General features: G+C 51.0%; 1 protein-coding gene across 9 annotated transcripts in view; it reads left to right on the top strand.

The window, feature by feature from the left end:
- The first annotated feature begins 2,150 nt into the window (after nucleotides 1-2,150).
- The window catches only part of CTTN (cortactin), a 32,053-nt gene continuing 14,421 nt past the window's right edge, over nucleotides 2,151-19,782 (top strand). For 5 of the 9 annotated variants that reach the window (XM_025451794.3, XM_035701954.2, XM_025451789.3 and 2 more), the window contains exons 1-10: nucleotides 2,180-2,271; nucleotides 5,869-5,965; nucleotides 8,569-8,655; nucleotides 8,762-8,835; nucleotides 10,657-10,786; nucleotides 14,531-14,641; nucleotides 15,644-15,698; nucleotides 16,470-16,580; nucleotides 19,006-19,116; nucleotides 19,629-19,739. In XM_025451794.3, coding sequence (XP_025307579.1) covers nucleotides 8,569-8,655; nucleotides 8,762-8,835; nucleotides 10,657-10,786; nucleotides 14,531-14,641; nucleotides 15,644-15,698; nucleotides 16,470-16,580; nucleotides 19,006-19,116; nucleotides 19,629-19,739 — 790 coding nt within the window. In that variant the 5' untranslated portion in view covers nucleotides 2,180-2,271; nucleotides 5,869-5,965. Of the gene's footprint in view, nucleotides 2,272-3,447; nucleotides 3,580-5,868; nucleotides 5,966-8,568; nucleotides 8,656-8,761; nucleotides 8,836-10,656; nucleotides 10,787-14,530; nucleotides 14,642-15,643; nucleotides 15,699-16,469; nucleotides 16,581-19,005; nucleotides 19,117-19,628; nucleotides 19,740-19,782 lie in introns of those variants that run through there. The other 4 variants (XM_035701948.2, XM_035701949.2, XM_025451791.3 and 1 more) reach the window with 4 other exon arrangements.

The raw sequence follows: 19,782 nt of genomic DNA, 5'->3' as shown, positions 1-19,782 counted from the left end.
TCTATGTCTCTGCTTGAATTTCTCCCTGCTCCAGGGACCCCTTTCCTACCTTTTACATCCTTTTCCTGCTTACTTTTTTTTTTTAAGATTTTATTTATTTATTCATAAGAGACACACAGAGAGAGGCAGAGACACAGACAGAGGGAGAAGCAGGCTCCATGCAGGGACTCTGATGTGGGACTTGATCCCAGGACCCGGGGATCACGACCTGATCTCAAGGCAGATGGTCCACCACTGAGCCACCCAGGTGCCCCCTTCTCCTGTTTACTTTGAAAGTTCCAGCTGGAAACCCATCTGACTGGCTTCACCTCTTGAGCCCCTCACTTTGTGCCTCAAATGTACCAAGTCCAAAACTGTATTCTCACGCTGACCCCTCAATCTGGGTGCTTCTCTCTCCCCTTTTCCCCCCTCCCCACCTCCCTCCATTTTCCTTGTCTGAGCATCTTCACAGGGGCGAGGGTCATCTCTTTGTAAGGAGAGATTTCAGATTTTAGAATGACAAAAGTGATTATTGGATATTCTTTAAGCAGAATTCAGGGGACCTTGATAATCATTTGATTCCATGGGATGTGTGTCTTTGCACCATATCCTACTTCTGAAGAAGACAGACAGCAGGGAGCATCTGGGTGGCTCAGTGGTTGAGCGTCTGTCTGCCTTTGGCTCAGGGCGTGATCCCGGGGCCCTGGGATTGAGTCCCACGTCAGGCTCCCTCCAGGGAGCCTGCTTCTCCCTCTGCTTATGTCTCTGCCACTCTCTGTGTGTCTCTCATGAATAAATAAATAAATCTTTAAAAAGAAAAAGAAAACAGACAGCAGTGCAAATAATTCTTGTCCGTAAATAATGCAAATTAGCTGAGTTTTGTGAAATACAGTTGACTATTGCCCGATGGATAGACTGGTTTTTGCAAACTCATGTCAGCATTCCCCTGGCTTCTCCTTTGAAAAGCTGGAACATCTTATTGCTTCATTCATTATTAAGTTATATAAAATCTTTGACATGCATTCATTTTACAGGTAGATGTTTATGAAAATCACTTTATTCAAAAAAATTATCCTTTAACACCTGACATCTCCTTCCCCACTCGTAATCCATCCTTGAACCTGTAATCTAAGTTTCTAAATGTCTCTTGTATCTGCTCACGTCTCTCCATCTTACCTACTGTCACCAATTTGCTTGCACTGGCTGTCCTAGGCTCCTACTTGGCTGTCTTCCCATCTATTCCCCACACAGCAGCCAGAAGAATCTCATTGCAATCCAAACTTTATGATGTCTCTTCTCTGCTCGACTTCCTCTAAAGACTCCCCATTTAGTATTTATTTAGATCAAAGTCCTTGCTGTGTTCTGCTGACCTCTACATGACCCGGCCCCATCTTACCCCGCTGCCCTGCTTCATCACCATGCTTCTGCTACACTGATCTTTTTTTCAGTTCCCCTGCCTCAGGACCTTTGCACATGCTATTTCCGCTGCCTGGAAAATTCTTCCCTCCTGACCTCCTTACTTCTACTTGGCTTTTAGATCTCGGTGCAGATGTTAATTGCCCAGAGAATCCGTCTCTGATCTCCTTGGTGAGGCAAGGCCCCACCTCCTTCCCAGTACAATTCCAGAATTGACTTCCTTATAACATTTATCTTGTTTCCTACTTATATGTCTGTGTGATTATGCCTGACTTCCCTTCTAAGCTGGAAGGTCCCTGAGGATAAGGTGCATGTTAATTTGCTTTCTGTTCTTGATACATATACGGTCTTCTCTGGATGAGTAAATGGGCGGGTGGGTGTATTATGTACGCTGGTTGGGTAGAGGAGTGGAGAGCGGATGGATGGCCGGAGAGGGTGGGTGGAAGAAGAGAGGATGCGTAGATGGAAGACGTGGGTGAAGATGGGGGTGGGCGGACAGATGGGTAGAGGAGTGGAGAGCGGATGGATGGCTGGGGAGGGTGGAGGATGCGTGGATGGGGGAAGAACGGGGGGTGGGAGGGTGGACGATGAAGCTGCTGGGCCCCCCCCCCGGGCCCCCCCCCGGGCAGCGTCCGCCCCGCGCGGCCTCCATCTCGGGTGGGCTCCGCGGCCGCTCCGAGCGGGGCTCGCGCCTGCGCGGACCGAGGGCGCGGCGGTGCCACGTGGGCGCGGGAGCAGCTGGGGCGCGGGCGGGGCGGGGCGGGGCCTCGCGGGGACCCGGATGGAGCCCCGCCCCCGCCGCGGAACCGGAAGTGCAGGGGGCGCCGGAGCCGCAGGCGCGGCGGGGCCGGGCGGCGGGAGCGAGTCGGGGCGGCGGTGAGCGAGCGCGGCGTCCTCTCGGGGAGGGAGGGGAAGGGAGGGGGGAGGGGGCGGCTCCCCGCGGGGCCCTGGGCGCCGCCGGCCTCGGAACGGGAAGGAAGCCGCGGTCGCTGCGGTCTCGCCGCTCTTCCGCTCGCGGTTGCGGGCGCGGGGGGCGGGGGGCGGGGCGCGAGCGGGGGCTGGGCTCGGGGGGGAGGGGCGGCCGGGGTCTCGGGGTCTGGGGGCGCACCTGCCGGAGGTCCTGCATCGGGGCGGCGGGAAGGAGACCAGGGCTCTGGATCTGGAGCAGCCCGTCCTCCGGGCGTGTGGGAAGTCAGCAGGAAGGTCTTTCTGGGCTGTTTTACGTGTTTGCGTGTCCGGACCTATCACGGGAGCTTAACCCCCCCCGGGGGGTCGGGAGGAGAGGGGACGGGGCCTCCGGGGGAGGAATCCCATCTCCCGCTGACCGCAGCGCTGGAGCAGCCGAGGCGCCCCCGCCCCCCGCCCCCCTTCCCCCGCCCCCCCCCCCCCCCCCCGTTTGGGCTGAGTCGACTTGGCCCCGCGGCGCTGGGTCCGGGGTAACCCCTTGGGTTCTGGCGGCGGGTCCGGCCCAGGGAAGGGCTGCCCTGCCGGGTCTGGCCGCCCCGCGGGTCAGGGCCCGGTGCGGTGCGGGGAGGCAGCCTCTCTTACAGGAGCACGCCCAGAGCCCCGAGCAGCAGGAAGAGCCCTAAAGGTCACTCCCCAAGGCCCCGGAATGAGAGTAGAGGCAGGGGCTGCAGACTGGTCCCCCGTACCCTGTGTCCCAGTGGTACAGCTGGCTTCTGGCCGGACCGTTGTGATAGGCAGATCTCTCAAGCACTTGGAAGTGGTTATAATCTGTGATTCTGATTTGTTGGGCGCCCGCAGCACAGGTAGGTGCTCAGAAAGGGTGTGGTGGAGCGCCTGAGTCACTGGGCGCGCCCGGACAGCCTGGCGTTGCAGGATGGCAGTGTGTCCCAGCACCCACCTGTCACACGCTCACACTGCGTGTATGTGACTGTGCAGCCTGGTGCTCAGAGCCCGCCCAGCTGCACGCCCAAGCTTGGGGTGGGGGCTCTCCCCTGTGGAAGGGTGGTGTGAGGGGTGGGCCTCGGGGCAGCTGTTTGGCTGCTCCAAAGCCGCCTTTTTCTGCCTGCGTCTCTGCTGCACTGGAGATAGTGACTTTAATGGGAAGCTACAACTATCCTGTAGAGTTTTCTACTCGGTTTCTGTGGCTGTACCCGGTGACATCACACTCGTGCAGACTCGAAGAATATGTGTGCCGTTTGCAAGGAAGGTCTCTTGATGGTGAGAAGTAGTTTTTGGTAATGGTTTCATTGAGATGCAATTCACACACTGTATAATTCACCCATTTAAAGGATATGGGGGGATCCCTGGGTGGCCCAGCGGTTTAGCGCCTGCCTTTGGCCCAGGGCGCGATCTTGGAGACCCGGGATCGAGTCCCATGTCGGGCTCCTGGTGCATGGAGCCTGCTTCTCCCTCTGCCTATGTCTCTGCCTCTCTCTCTCTCTCTCTCTCTCTCTCTGTGACTATCATAAATAAAAAAAAAAATAAAATAAAATAAAATTAAAGGATATGGGTAAGTAGTTTTGTAGTATACTTGCGGAATTGCGCAACCATCATCACAATCAATTTGAGAATGATTTTATCACCTCAGAGGGAGGGAATCCCTATTACCTCTCCTTCCAACACGAGGCAACCAGTAATCTCTTTGTCTCTCTAGGTTTGCCAGTTCTGGATACTTCATGTAAATGATGCTGTAATATTTGAGTTTTTGTGTCTGGCTTCTTTCCCTTAGCTTGTTTTCTAGAGTCATTCGTGTTGTAGAGTCTGTCAGGCCTTCACTCCTATTTATGGCCAAATAATATTTCATTGCATGAATGGATCACATGTACCCACGTGGTGTGGGCATCTGCGTTGGTTTTGCTTTCTGGCTATTATGACTAATATTGCTGTGAGCATTCCTGGGCAAGGTTTCGTGTGCACATAAATTTTCCTTTCTCTTGGGTGAGTCTCTGTGGTTGGAGATTGGTTGGGGATTGGGATCCCCGGGCCAAGTGGTAACTGTGTTTAACCTTTTGAGGACCTGCCACACTGTTAACTCATTCTTTGGTCCCACCAGCACTGTGGTTGGGATTTCTGGTACCCTCCTCCAAGACTTGTTACAGTCTGATTTTTTATTTTAGCCATCCTGGGATGAGTGCTGTGGTAGCTCACTTGTGGCTTTGATTTGCATTTCTTTCATGCTTCATGATACTGAGTGTCTTTTCATGAGCTTAGTAGCCATTATTTATCTTCCGAGAAATGTCTACTCAGAGGCCTGCCCCCCCGCCCCCAGATCCCTGTTCTTAAGTTTTCTGGCTTGTGCTTTTGGAGGCCTAGCTAAGAACTGTTGGCAGATTGAAGGTGATGAAAATCTATACTTAGGTTTTCTTGTGAGAGTTTAATGGTTTAAGTTTAGCTTTGAGATCTTTGACCTGTTTTTCTGAGTTAATTTTTGTGTGTGGTGTGAGGTAGGGTGCCAAAGGCCTTATCTTTAGGTCCAAGAAAATCCCAACTATTTACATTTTCAGTTATTTCTGTGATTTTTTTTTTTTAATTTAAAACTTTGGGGGGGGGCAATAAAATTTTGGGGGGTAATACATTGTAGATTTGAGGCTCTCACTAGCTGCCCTTGGATAGACTTCTGTAGATGCTTGCTGTTTACAACACTAATCTCAGTACCTAGCATAAGCGGAGCAGCCTACAGAAGTTAGAGTTCTCAGGGGACTGAGGAGAGAGGAGTGATATAGTAGGGTCAGGAAATTGAGTGTAGGGAAGGCTAGCAGAGCACCAATCCTCCAGTTCCTAACGTGTGATGAGGCTGCATGCTGACGTAAGCGGCTTGGGCTTGTGTCTGGCTTGTTCCTAGGGAACGAGGGGACTATTCGTCTGCTCTGTAATGTCTAGCATACAGTGCCGGTGGAGGCTGTTATCTCGAGTTGGGGGTGGGGAGGTGGTCGTCGGTGCCTTGGGGGAATTGGGAGTCTGGATCTCTGTGTGATAACCGTGTCTGCTCATTAGAGGCGCTACCTGCTTCTGCCCTGCTCCCCGAGTCGTGCCACTTCTCATCTAGATAGCCATCACTGTGCTGCTTTTGTCTCCTGGCCACTTCATGATCCCATCAGTTTTCCTTTTATTTTTTTTAGGCTCACAGTAATATAATTTTATTATTTTTAGCAAAGTCATAATTTAGAATGAGCAAAAAATGGAGACATGTAAGAATCATAGCCAACAGAAGACGGCTGCTAACGATTGCAGCAATAATTTCCGTTTGCACAAAGAAGAAAGTTTATACAGCTATAAATCTTCTGAAACTTATTATTTTCCGTAGTTCCTCAATGTGTCTGAAAATCGTTTGAGTTTTTAGGTTAGTAAAATGCAAATCTTGTCATTCTCCCTTCAGATTTCTTTACAAAGCCTTGTGAAGCGTAGGAGGATGTCGGTTTCCTGAAAGGACCTGCACACAGAAGCATTTGCCCAGAGTGTCTGTCAATAGACTTCCTTCTGAGCTTTTTATTCTTCATTTTTTTACAGACAGAATCACTCCCAAATGCCTGGAAATTCCTCACCGGATCCCTGGGCTTTACACAGAAATTCGTGAGCAGCCTTTCGTCTTCAGCCGGAAAGAAAGGTTTGTGCATTTGGAGCGTTCTAATCTTCTCTCCCCTCAGACTGTGAGGGTAGGTCCCTGAGGAAGGAGAGGAGTGAGTGTCCTCCCTCTGGGTCTGCGGAGCTAGGGACAGTAATTTCCTGGGAGGAAATTTCATGGTTTAAAAAGTAAAATCAAGGGGCACCTGGCTGGGTCAGTCAGAAGAGCATGCGACTGTTGATCTTGGGATTGTGAGTTTGACCACTACGCTGGGTGTAGAGATTACTTAGAAATAAGTGAGTCAGTCCCGTTTGCAGTGTTGCCTGTGGTTTAAAAAGAGAAAGGGATCCCAGAAAACTCTGGAGTGAGGGAATAGGAAGCATCTCTGTCCTGGGAGGAACCACCTGGTCCCTTGTGCGTGTGCTGTGGAAGGTGGGAGGAGCTGCCAGTCATGATGGTAGGAAGCAGGTGCCAATGCTCACCCTGTCCTCTGAGGAGGCTGGCTTCCAGAAGGACCAGTGAAAATCGGCTCTGCTGTGTCCTAATGAGTCTACGAAAGCAACAGGCAACGATCTCTTTCACCTTTGCCTTCGGGGGACACATAGCCTCTCTGGCCCTCCCCAGAGACCCTGTTCTCAGCAGTTGGGACCTCAGTGGCTTGATGTGTGGGCAGCCGAAGTCGTGCAGTTGGGTGGCCTCATTCTAGTGTGGTGCCAGGGACAGACTTGACTCCGAGAGGCAGGGACTGTGGGCAAATCACTTGACTTTCTAGCAGCTGTTTGTTCTTTTTTTTTTTAAGATTTATTTTTTTATTTTATTCATGAAAGACACAGAGAGGCAGAGTCACAGGCAGAGGGAGAAGCAGACTCATGGAGGCAGCCTGATGTGGAACTCGATCCCAGGACTCCAGGATCATGCCTGGGTCAAAGGCAGGCGCTAAATCGCTGAGCCACCTAGGTGTCCCGGTTATTTCATTTGTAAATGGGCATGTGCTCCTCCCAGGGCTGAGAGTTTAGTCTGTTTGCTCTTTAAAATTGTGTCAAAAGCGGATTACACCTGGGAAATTCTTGCTGTGCTTGGGACAGCTGCACAGAGGGAAGCAAGGTTTGAGGTGGCCTTGGAGAGACAGTTGATGCTGCCTTACACCCTGGCAAACTGCTCCTGCCCAGGTGACAGTGGCAGGAATCACATCTGGGAACTTGAGAGTGCTGTGCACTGATTCACTCCTCGCTACCACCTGGAATCTGGACTTGAGGCCCAGCAGAGCTGGAGGCGGCGGGGGGGGGGTGGGGGGGGGCAGTGCGCATATCTAGATAGGTTCTTGGGCTCATGGGGTCTTTTGTCCTGTGTGATTTCAAGCCACGGAAGCACCAGTGTGGCACCACAGAAAGCATCCATTGGATGTTCTCAGTTCACACACATGGACAGAGCTTCGGAGTTAGAATAATTTTCCAATTGCTTCCTGGCCTAGGTGAAATTGTATTAATACTTCTGGGGAAAAGAAGTCCATTCTCATAGTCTAGTTCTCTTAGGAGAAGGCTTGTGGTGTTCAGCTGTGAAGCAACTGTCCTTGTTCTGCGTGCCAGGTAAAACCTTCTAGCCGGGGCAGAAAGGCACAGCCCGTCCTCAGGGCTGCCTGGTATGGGGAAAAGTTTGCATTTCATGTACTGGGTTCTTCCCTGGATAGATGGTGAAGCGAATCTCTAATATCTAATATCTAATATCTAATATCACATCACTTGAAACATTTATTCAGTTGTCAGAGTCTAAGTTAAGGAAGTCACTGTTACATGTCCAGTAAGTACTTGAATTCAGAATGGGTACCTTTTGTTTTTTTAAAGTTGTGGTAAGTTAGGTTTTACACTCACAATGTTGGGTGCTTTCAACTGTTTGGACAAAGCTGTTTTCGTGACTCAGTGAAGGAGGGATGTATTCTTAATGAAGTAAGCGCGCATGTGGCTTTTTTATTTTCCAGAAAATTTTCTCATTTGAATTGAAGCCAGGGTCGGTCTGTCCTCTTTTCTTTTCTTTTCTTTTCTTTTCTTTTCTTTTCTTTTCTTTTCTTTTCTTTTCTTTTCTTTTCTTTTCTTTTCTTTCTTTTTTCTTTCCTTTCCTTTCCTTTCCTTCCTTTTCCTTTTCCTTTTCCTTTTTCTTTTTCTTTTTCTTTTTCTTTTTCTTTTTCTTTTCTTTCTTTTCTTTTCTTTTCTTTTCTTTTCTTTCTTTTCTTTCTTTTTTTCTTTCTTTCTTTTTAAGATTTTATTTATTTGACATAGAGATAGAGCACAAGCAGGGGGAGTGGCAGGGAGAGGAAAAAGCATACAGGGGCTGAGCAGGGAGCCCAATGGGGAGCTCAACCCCAGGACCCTGAGATCGTGACCTGAGCCGAAGGCAGATGCTTCTTCACCAACTGGGCCACCAGGTGCCTGAAGCTGGAGTGTTTCACACACTTTTTGCATGCCATTTGAAAACAGTGTTAGAAATGCAATCTTCTGTTTCTTTTTTTTGTGCTTTTGTGGTCGGCGTGGGGATGATGCATGCTCCCTCGCTGGCCTAGCTACACGGCCCCCGAGCTGGGTCGAAGTTGGGGAGCCAGGGGCTGGGAGCCATTGGGTCAGCCTCCGTGACCCTGTACTCTGCTCTTTCAGATGTGGAAGGCTTCGGCAGGCCATGCTGTGTCCATCACCCAGGACGACGGCGGCGCCGATGACTGGGAGACTGACCCTGACTTTGTGGTACGAGTCACCAGCCCACCCTTGCTGTACTTGTCCTGAAAGTGGCTTTCCTCTGGTGCTCATGTGGGCCGTGTGGACTCTGCTGATTGTTTATTCTTCTTTTCAGAACGACGTGAGCGAGAAGGAGCAGAGGTGGGGAGCGAAAACCGTGACGGGGTCTGGGCACCAGGAGCACATCAAGTAAGACTCTCTCCATGACGATGTGAAAATGGTGCCCTGAAAGGCAGAGGGCTGGTTGGGTGGGGTGCTGGCCCATGTTGCTCACGTGGTCCCCTGCTTGCCCCGGGTATGTCATTGTGTCCAGTGCAGTGCCGCTGCCACACAAGGCGAGTGAGACGCAGTGACCTCCACCTGCACATGCATGTGCTCATGTGCGCAGTGACATCTGAGTCCCTGTTGCAGATGAGTCTCGTGGTTACCGTTCTAGGGTCCATTCTATGGGTAGTGGAGGTCTCCTCATGGGTTGTTGTTCCCTGCACTTGCCGTGCTGGGGGCACGTTCCTAACACACACCATGTCTCTGAATGCCTGAGACCTGAAACATCCTCCTCCTGTTATTTTGTTATAATTTTACTGTTTTATCTCTGTCCTCTGGGTCCTGGGAGCCAGATTCTAAGCGCCGTGTTCCTGCAGAAAGCCCCAGAGAACTGGATGATAGCCCTTGTAGGGGAACGTGGCCTTGCTCTCGACTTGGTCCTATCATGAGCTGTCACATCTGCGGGTGGTGTTTCCTTGTCTGGAAGTGTAGATAAAAGCTCAGACTTATGTTTAGGTCGCACTGGCAGCAGAAGGTATCCTTCCGTCCCTGCTTATGAAGGACTGTCCCTGACCCATTGGCCTGTTGGGGCTGTTGGCAGAGTCTGTCTTACTTGGCCCCACTGTCTTTCAGGAAAGTGAAGCTGTTCTTGGCTGAGAAAGAGTCAGTAAATCATGAAAGAGGGTGAGGTCTGGAGTGTGGGCATTTTAGACTCCAGAGTCCGTTCCTCCCTGACTTGCTGAGCCCACACCCTCCACAGAAGCCCCCAGAGGATGTAGAGAGAGGGCCTTGGGCCTGCCAGGAGGGGAGCTAGCCTCATTGTGGCTCAGGCTGCCTCCCAAACGGGTTAAGTCACCTATTCCTCTCCTCATTTCCTCCATTTCCGTGGCTTTGAGACATGTCGTGTTGTGCAAGCTCTGGTAGAGCAGCCTTTGGGAATGTTCCAGGTGCCCTGTGGTCCTTCCGGGTGTCCTTCCTCCTCCTGCTCCAAAGAGGGTCCGGCAGTGGCCAAGCCTGGTTTGCTTTCTCGCTACTCTTCTGAGATTGTTGTCCAGATGTTGAAGGTGCGGATGTGGTGTCCCCTGGACATCCCAGAAGGGTGACCTTGTGCTACTCTGGCCTCCTGATGGTAACAGCTGTAGAGGCTCCCTCACCGGTCAGGTTGTGACCACGCCTTGTGATCTCTTTGACAGTTCCCAGTGTTTGAAGTAAAAAACGGCTTTGAATGATAAATTCTGAAAGTCTTTGATTTCACCTTTGAATATTCAGAAAGTTGGGGTAGTTGAAGTAAAGGGACACTGTCTAAGTGTTTGGCTTCGCTGCCCTCCACCAATGTCCCCAGGGTGTCTGGGGTAAGGAGCTGCTGACTTGGTTTCCCCTTCTGCTTTGGGGTGGCGCTCACAGAACTGGTTCTTCTAGTCCCATTACCTAATGATTGATCACCTTTTCTCCGTTTGAGAGAATGTCCACATTTCAGGTTAATGCCTGCAGGGGGTTGGGATGTGTCCCTGGGATATGCAGATTAGTTTCTTTTTCCCCTTGAACGTGACTGGTTGCTGTTGGAGTAGGTGGGCCAGCTGGCAGAGGGGTCAGGAGAGCGTGATGAGGGCGGGGACTTGGGAGCACGGAGTCACAAGCCCTGCAGGCTTACAGGGATGGCCCTGGTCCTCTTGTGTCCTCCTGAAGGCGAGGGTGCGAGGGTGCGCTTCTGTTCTGTCAGTTTTGTTTTTCTCTCTTCCCTTCAAGCATACACAAGCTTAGAGAGAATGTTTTTCAAGAACACCAGACCCTCAAGGAAAAGGAGCTTGAAACGGGACCAAAGGCCTCTCATGGTTATGGCGGGAAGTTTGGCGTGGAGCAGGACAGGATGGACAAGGTGAGTGGGCGGCAGCGCCAGCTCTTGACGTGCACGTGGTTGGCAGAGTCGGTGCTCAGACCTCCTCAGACTAAACCTTTTTGGTCATTTGGGGGAGATGAGATTTGCCAAAAGGAGTCCTGTGTTGACCTCACTCATAAAGTGCTCCCGCTTTTAGAAGCTCTGAGGATTCTCACGGCTGCCGGGGTGTGGGTGACGCATAGGGAGGCCAGCTCTGATCAGGACGGAAGCCCTGCAGCCTCTTGACCATAGGCGTGGACAAGACCACTGCCTATAGCTGAGCTTGAAGCCTAACCTGGGCCAGTCTGTGGATTGGAACCAAATCCAGGGGCTCCCTGGAGCTCCCTGGAGCTGGATGTCACAGCTGAACATTGAGCCAGCAGATGTGCTGGCGTCCTTCATACATTAATGACCTTCAGACAGGAGTCTGGCACAATGGATGACACAGTCTCCACGCACAAGACAGGAGAGAGCCCTCACTCGGAGGACTCGGCTCCCATGAGCCGTTACCAGTAGAGTTTAGACATCTTGCTGCACAGTGGCAACATTGTTGACCGGATGCTTCGGCCTTTCATGGCACAGCATTGTGTGTCTTCTCCGTCCGGAGAGACAGGGAGCAGATGAGCTCTGGAGGGCTGATCCCTGCCCCCTGCAAGAGAATACAGAGTAGGGGGCAGTGTGTTGAGTGCTTCTCCATTAAGGCAATTTTCTGTCTTTTTTTGTTTTTCTTAAAGATTTACTTATTTATTTATTCATGATAGAGAGAGAGAGAGAGGCAGAGACAGGCAGAGGGAGAAGCAGGCTCCATGCCGGGAGCCCAACGCGGGACTCATCCCGGGACTCCAGGATTGCACCCTGGGCCAAAGGCAGGCGCCAAACCGCTGAGCCACCCAGGGTTCCCCTCCTTTTTTTTTTTTTAAATCTTATTTATTTATTTGAGAGAGAGTAAGGGAGATAGTGACAGAGATAGCAAGAGAGGGCAGGAACCCAGAGGAGAGGAGGAAGCAGACCCCCTGCTGAGCAGGGAGCCCAATGTGGGACTCAATCCCAGGACCCATGACCATGACCCTGAGTTGAGCCCAGCTCAACCACTGAGCCACCCAGGCACCCCTCCACTAAGGCAGTTCTTTATGTTCTCCAGACATCCTTGTAGACATGAATTTCCCAGTCTGACCCAGCAGATGCCTGCCTTTATTCTTTGTAGAAGGAAAACTGTCAGCTGATACTGAGTTCTGGTTTGTAATTCCAGACCTGTACCCCGACTCCCCGCCCGCATGCACAGATCGGATTCAGTGTCTGAGTGTAGAATGGCACTGCCGTGTCACAGTTTGCCATGCTGCACTGTGTTACTGCTGAGTGGATTGGGAGGGGTGCTATGGGCACCCCAAACCAGGTCTGCAATTTGCCTAAGCTGGAATTGGACCAGGGAAAGACACAGCTACAGGAAAGACACAGGGACATTTCCTCGTGGGACTGTCATTCCCAAAGAGGTCTTGACAGGGAAAGCGGGGAGCAGAATAATCTTTGGATTCTTAAAAAAAAAAAAAAAAAAAAAAAAGCCTGGTAGCTTTTCACAGTGCAAACAGACAAAAACACCCATGTGCTCAGGACAGTGAAAGAATCAAGTAGGTAGAAGCTTTTCCCATCCCAAACAGCCTGTGGGACTGTGGGCAAGTAAAGCAGAAAGAAGTTGGTTTTCAGTCTGGGTCCCCAGGTCTGGGTTGGACATATGACATATTGGGGAAAATAGTATCGAGGAGGAGCCTGATGACAGTAAGATCTGGTGTTGACTTCTGGCTTCCCTGCTGCTCATGGGACTGCCCCTCTCACCCTCCTAGCACCTTGGCTCAGGCCTTTCTAGTCCCAGAAGCTGCTCTGAGGAGCCCCTTCCTGTTAGCCCACTTGCAGCGTGCATATGTGCGTGCACACGTACACCCACAGACACACACACGTGCCTTCTCCCTGTTGTCCTCCGTTCGGTGTCCACGTTGCTGCCTCTCCATGCAGGCTCTTCGGGGTCGGGGCTGGAACTGTCGTCCTCACCTGTGCCTGGCCAGACACCGCGAAGGTGCTTAGTGACGTCTTATGAGGGCCCAGGCCGCACATCTGGCTGATGCATCCACAAAGGCCAGGCGACTCAGCAAAGCGCTCTCATGCCTCTTGGGCTGATGGAGTGGATAGCGTCCCTTCTAGAAGAATCTAGGGATGCTGATGTGGGCTTGTGGTTCCACCCTCTGTGCTTTCACTAGCTCACAGTTCCTGGGGACACAATTGGACCAGCTATCAGAAATAACTGTGATTCCCAGACCATGTAACTTTGAAGTTATTATTCCAGTTCTTCCCGGAAGTTGGAAAAAGCCCTGAGATCTCTGTGTTAAGACTTGAGGACAGTGTGATGGAGACTTTCACAAGACCTGTGTCTCAGGCAGACACATACCATCCAGAGGAGTGTGGTCTGGGCAGGCGTGACAGCTGCGGCCCCTGTCTGCATGGTTGTCAGGCTCCCTGCCTTTCGGCTTAGGCTCCAGCGGGCCATGGCCTAGGAAGTCGGCCTTGTTCCTGGTCTCAGCCGCACCCGGAACTGGAGCGTGCATCCAGGCCTCAGATGATGCTCTGCCCAGGGCTGACCTTTGGTTACAAACATAACTTTGTCAATCAGGTAGATCTGTTTTGATTAAAAAAAAAAAAAATCTAGAAAATTGCGAAGCTGTCATTCTGGCTACATTTTTAGAAAAGTTTTCTTAAAACTTTTCTGTTGAGATTGATGTTGGGGGGCTCCTTGGGCAGGCTGCCCCTCAGGGTTGCTCTGTCACACTTTCTGGGTGGAACCCTGGAGGCCATGGGTGCTCCATCAATCCTGACATGGAGCAGACTCGGGGAGAAGAGGGAGTAATGCAGCCCCGGAGTTCCCAGTAAAACTCCACTGCTTTTTTCCCTGGAGTATGATGAGAATAGACTCCTGGGTTGCTTGCGGAGGGTTGACAGTGACACTCACCCTGCTTTAATTGAGCCGGAACCCCGATGTCCCGTGAAGCTCTGGAGAGACAAGTGGTGGGGCATTTGTCGGGTGCTTTCCAGGACGTGTGACTGTTGGGAGCAAGAAGGAGGGTTTGGAGGTGCCATCCCCATGCCCACACTGTCATAGGGCCCCACCGTCTGTGGTCGCTGTCCACTCTGGGGGCAGAGCTGGCTGCTGGGAGGCTGGACAGGGCTGGGGGCTGCTCAGAGTTTGGTAGTAAACATGTTCAGGTTCATGGGCTGTGGGATCTCTGGCACTTTCCTGAATTTGGTGGCTGTATCTCAGAGGTGGTCTTGCTGGGTGTGTGATGACTGAAGGATACCCCGTCTGTGCCTCTGTTAGGAAGGGATTTCTGGAAAAAAAAAAAAAAAAAAAAAAAAAGGAAGGGATTTCTGGTACTTGTTTCCAAGTCACAAACATGCCTCCCTTTAGCAGAGCAGTAACTGTGTTGTCACCAGTCTCTGAGGGCAGGCCAGGTGTCAAGGGCCGGGTTCAGGCAGTAATTGGCCTCGGGGTTCTTGACTTATGTCCATCATGTCCAAAGTCCCGGCTGGCAGGGTTTCTGGCAGCTCTAGGGACCCCATCTGTCAGCGTTCACACTGCCTGTGTCGTGGGGAGGAGCCAAGCCTGGGCCACTGGGGGCCAGTGTCGTGGGGTCTCTGCCTGGGGGTGGCGGGTACAGCTGTGGCACCAGCACCTAACACATTCACTCCTCACCATTTCAGTCAGCTGTCGGCCATGAGTATCAGTCGAAGCTCTCCAAGCACTGCTCCCAGGTGGACTCCGTCCGGGGCTTTGGAGGCAAGTTTGGTGTCCAGGTGGACAGAGTTGATCAGGTGAGTGAGGAGTCGTGGGAGCCAGTGCCCGGGCGATCAGGCTGCTCTCTCCAGACTAGGCAGTCTGCGGAGACTCTCATCTCAAGGTAGCTAGAGGTGCCTCAGACATGGCACTGCAGGGTGGGCGTCCTGACCTCGGAACTCCTAGAAGCCCCCCGACGGGGCTCAGGTGATGGACTGGCTGTTCTAGGAGTGGAGACAGGAACGTGGAAGGATCTTTTTTTGCTATTTGCTGTAGAAAGCCTTTGTGTTGGTATCTACTCATCAGGTGGACCAGGGACAGTCTTAGATTTGCCTGAGAATGTGCCCCTGGGGACCACTTCTAGCCACCCTCCCTGACAGATGTCCCTGCGACAGGGCAGTGTTCTGGGCAAATTCAGCAGAGTGCCATCCCCATTCCCGTTTCCAGGACCAGGATCTGGTGTCCAGTTGCTCTTTGGCACCTCTGGGCCTCAGCCTTTCCTCTGATTCACTGATGGAGGGCTGTCAGCACCTTTGTTTTCTGTCCTAGCAGTTGAGGACCTGGACTGTGCAGTTGCAGCCCAGTCTACATTCAGGCTTTGCTATTTATTAGTTGTGGTTTTCTATTAGCGTCTGTTAAACAGGGTGGTGAAGCCCTGTCTCCCCGGGCTGAGCACGCAGAGGCCCCCAATGCACCTGTTCTCATTCCTGATGTCAGCATTGCTCTTGGAAGAGCTCATGTGAAAAGGTTGCCTGTGGCCGTGGGGAGTCGTCCCAGGCTGGCATCGTGGGGCTAAAACCCATAAACAGAACTTGCTGTGCAGCTTGGCCTGCGCAGCCCATGGGGCTCTGGCGAATGTTTTATGGCCCGAAAGTGTCAGATGCTGGAGCTTGGGGCATCAGTTAGACTTGCAGCTGCCTTAGGAAATCAGAGATCAAAAAATAACGTGGCTGGTGTTCTTAAAAATGTCTCATGTATTGTGGGCTCAGATGAACTGATTTGGAGGCACTTAACATGTTTCCTTTTTTTGGTAACTACAGTCTGCTGTAGGCTTTGAATACCAGGGGAAGACCGAGAAGCACGCCTCACAGAGAGGTAAGCTGTGCTGCAGACAGGAGGGCAGCCCTGCCCCGCTGCGCCGGGCCAGAGAGAACACTGTCATCAGAGGCGGTTTCCTGGGGAGGACCATATCACTATGGGGCTCCCCAGGCTGTGGCAGAGGCTGCCTTTTCTTCCTCTGAGCATCGTTGTACCAGGAGAGTCCACTCTCGGGTTCGGCTGGCAACAAGCTCACTTTCCCCCCAGCCTTGGAAACCAGAGCCTGAGATCACTGTTGCTTTACTGTGTGTGTGGTCCTCACATGGTGCTGGCTAACCTTCAAGTCGTGCCAGTCTTTTAAAGCCTTTTTTTTTCTTTCTTTTTTTTTTTTTTTTAAATGGAAGCATGTTATTTTTTCAAAGTGCTTGGTGTACTTTTTGTGAGCTGGTTTACGCCTGTGTCTTGCGTGTCATCGGATGCCCTGGGGGTGGGCGCTCTGTCCATCTGGCCTGGCATGGACCTCTCTAGTCCCTTCGGCAAGGGGTTTGAGCTGCACAACTTGCTTTATTTGGACAGTTAATTTCTGCAGTGGGACCACAGCTTCTTGTGCCATTGTGAGAGGCTCCCCTCTTGGGGTTGCAAGGGATTGCGCTCTGAATGGAGTCTGGGTTCACTCCTGCATGACCATGGGGGGACTTTTAAACTGTGCGCTTGATCTCTTGCTGTGTCCTGACTCCAAAATGTTTTTGTCTTGCTCAGTCGAAGAACCGAGGTGACAGTTGAGCCTGTCATCGAGCTTCTTTACTGACTGCCGCCCTGTCTCCTCAGACTACTCAAGTGGGTTCGGTGGCAAGTATGGCGTGCAGGCTGACCGGGTGGACAAGAGTGCCGTGGGCTTCGACTACCAGGGCAAGACGGAAAAGCACGAGTCACAGAAAGGTCAGGCCACTGGGAGCACCACTTCTCCCTGTGTGGGGCCTGCCTCCTCCCTGCTGCGCACTCACAGGTCCACACCAGGGATTTCTCTCCCCATGCCAGCTGGCTTGTGTGGCATTTCTGCTGTTTTTGTTTTGTTTTGTTTTTTTAACATTTTATTTATTTATTCATGAGAGAGAGAGGCAGAGACACGGGCAGAGGGAGAAGAAGCAGGCTCCTCACTGGGAGCCCAATGGAGGAGTCGATCCCAGGACCCCAGGATCATGACCTGGGCTATTAATCCACCCAAGCGTCCCTTCTGCAGTCTTTTTAACTGAAATTGTCAGAGGGCTCTTGTTCTGTTCAGGTCAGCATACATCTGCCTTTTCTGTCCCCATCTTGCAAGGAGGCTGTCAACATTTAACCATTCCTCTTTGGAATGTGAAATTTTGGTTATTTGCAATCTTTGAAGCTAAAAATCAACTACAGTGAATATTCTTGTTCCCGGAGTCTCATAGATTTTTAAAAAATGATTTTTTAGAAGAGTAAATTTCCAGAAGTAGAACTGTTAGGTCAAAGGACGTTGAGTTTGAAATTTTGGTGGCTACTGCAGATTGTCCTCACCAGCTGTGCTGATTTTTCCCTCCATCATTGGAAACCCTGCCTGGCGAGGGATGTCTCCATGAAGGGTTTATAGATGTGGTCCCCTCTTGCAGTGGCCCTGGATTGTTGGTTCTTCTGCATTATTTGTTTCATATGGGCTTCACGTTTAAATATTTTTTTTTTAAATACCTCTACACCCAACATGGGGCTTGAGCTTACAACCCTGAGATCCGCTGACTGAGCCAGCCAAGCGCCCTTGTGCATTTACATTTTTAAAAATAGTTGCCAACATATAAAAACAGAATTCACATCTTGTTTAAAAACCCAGATTTCTTTAAAAGACAAATATAGGGATGCCTGGGTGGCTCAGTGGTTGAGTGTCTGTCTTCGGCTTAGGTCATGATCCTTGGGTCCCGGGATCAAGTCCCACAGTGGGCTCCCTGCAGGGAGCCTGCTTCTTCATCTGCCTATGTCTCTGTCTCTCTGTCTGTCGTGAATAAATAAGTAAATCTTTAAAAATACATAAATAAAAGACAAAAATGAAAATGCCCATTGGAAACACCATGGGCGTGTCAGTTGCCTGGGAAGTGGCAGTGAGGCCTTTGGGGCAGCTGACTTGGCTGTGGGTGTCACTTCCTGTCATACCTGGCCTGCCCACCCACCCTGAGGCCACAGTCCTGGCACACAGTGTGCCCCACAGGGTCTCTTTAGACTCTGCCTCTTCTACTTGGAGCAAACTTGTGCTCCTCTGCCCAGTATGGTACGCACGGTGCTCATCCGGGCCTGCACTTAGATCCTGCACACTGCTATTCAGATTTTCTCCTGGACATGCCATTGAGGAGGAATGAAAACCGTTTCTGAGAAGTCAGAGAGCAGAAGCCAAAGGGCATGGGGCAGACAGGGTTTCTCTGCAGCCTTGGGCCTTCCCCCAAAGGGTTTGATCTTTGTGGTCTGCTCTGGGAATGTGGCCCTGGTAGAGCCATGCTTTAGTATGGAGATATGTCGGTGACTTAGCTCTGGGTGGAAGTGATGGTTTCTGGAAGATGCTCCACATCTGTCCTCTTTCTTTGAGGGTACTCCCAGCACACCTCTGCGGCTTTTGTTTATGAAGCAGAGTGACCTTTTATGTATTTATTTATATTTTTTTAAAGCTTTATTTAAGGACATAGCAAGAGAGAGCACAAGCAGGGGCAGAGGCAGTGGGAGAGGGAGAAGCAGACTCTGCTGAGTAGGGAGCCTGATGTGGGGCTCGATCCTAGGACCCTGAGATTATGACTTGAGCCAAGGGCAGACACTTAACCGACTGAGCCACACAAGTGCCCATAGTGTGACCTTTTAAAAGCTTGCCTCTATGGCTCTGGTGGCTCCTCTCAGTCCCAGAAGCTTTATTTATTTTTATTTTATTATTTTTTAAAGATTTGATTTATTTATTTATGAGAGACAGGCAGAGGGAGAAGCAGGCTTCCTGTGGGAAGCCTGATGTGAGACTCGATCTCAGGACCCTGGGATCACGCCCTGAGCGGAAGGCAGACAGTTAACCACTGAGTCACCCAGATGCCCCTCCCAAAAGCTTTATAACATGCTTGTTTTGTGATCTCTTTTGGAATGAAGGAAAGATAGTACAGTTGTGAAAATCTGCTGCACTTGCTATTCTTCGTGTTTTTGTTGCTACACACACAATAACACTCTGGAGCGCTCTGTATTAGTGATCTTACAGTGTACCTGAAAGAGTTTTGGCCTGTGTGTTTTGTTTTTAACTGGGTGATAAAAGTACTTTCTCAAAGAATCCACGGCCTACTCACTGGTTTTGTTGCTGGTGTGTAAACAGTACTTTTCTCGTTTGCAGATTACTCGAAGGGTTTTGGTGGCAAGTACGGCATTGACAAGGATAAGGTAGACAAGAGTGCTGTCGGCTTTGAATACCAGGGCAAGACAGAGAAACACGAGTCCCAGAAAGGTGCCTCCCGTTCTCTCCTCTTCTCTCACCCGCAGCTGGTAATGGGATGATTGTTGGCCGCAACAGAAATGGAAAGCGTAACCAGGAACCCCTAAAGTAGATGCCTCTTTTTAATTACGTTCCAAACTTTGAAATAGCAAGTCCAGAAACACAGCCACCAGATTAAGAAACCGTATCTTGACATGGCTCTGTCCTCAGTACCCCAGCGATGGCTTGTCATAAATAATGGCCATGTGTTGTGCGTCTGTGTTGCAGATAAATTGTGGTGGCTCACTGGCTGCTTTAGGCCGTGTGCCTTGGAGCTTCTCAGGTGAGGTCCAGTCTGTGTTCACAGTCCTGAGGCTGTAGATCAGGCTGTGGTCCAGATGTTTTCATGGAGGTGCTCTTCGTGAAGGATGAGAGAGGGTGGATTCAGTGAGCCGTGTGTGTGTGACTACATGGGGAACATGCCCACTCCCTGCCACCTGAGCTCCCCACTGACGTACGGTTGTGGCCTTTTCTTGTGCACATAGACTACGTGAAAGGATTTGGAGGAAAATTTGGTGTACAGACAGACAGACAAGACAAATGTGCTCTTGGCTGGGATCACCAGGAGAAATTGCAGCTGCACGAATCCCAAAAAGGTACATTTGTTTTGCTTACTCCTACCAGAAATCGTTCTGAATT

Source organism: Canis lupus, chromosome 18 (assembly GCF_003254725.2).
Source record: "Canis lupus dingo isolate Sandy chromosome 18, ASM325472v2, whole genome shotgun sequence".
Classification (NCBI taxonomy): domain Eukaryota; kingdom Metazoa; phylum Chordata; class Mammalia; order Carnivora; family Canidae; genus Canis; species Canis lupus.
Note: the sequence above shows the minus strand (reverse complement) of the source record. Positions and strands in the feature narration are given on the sequence as shown.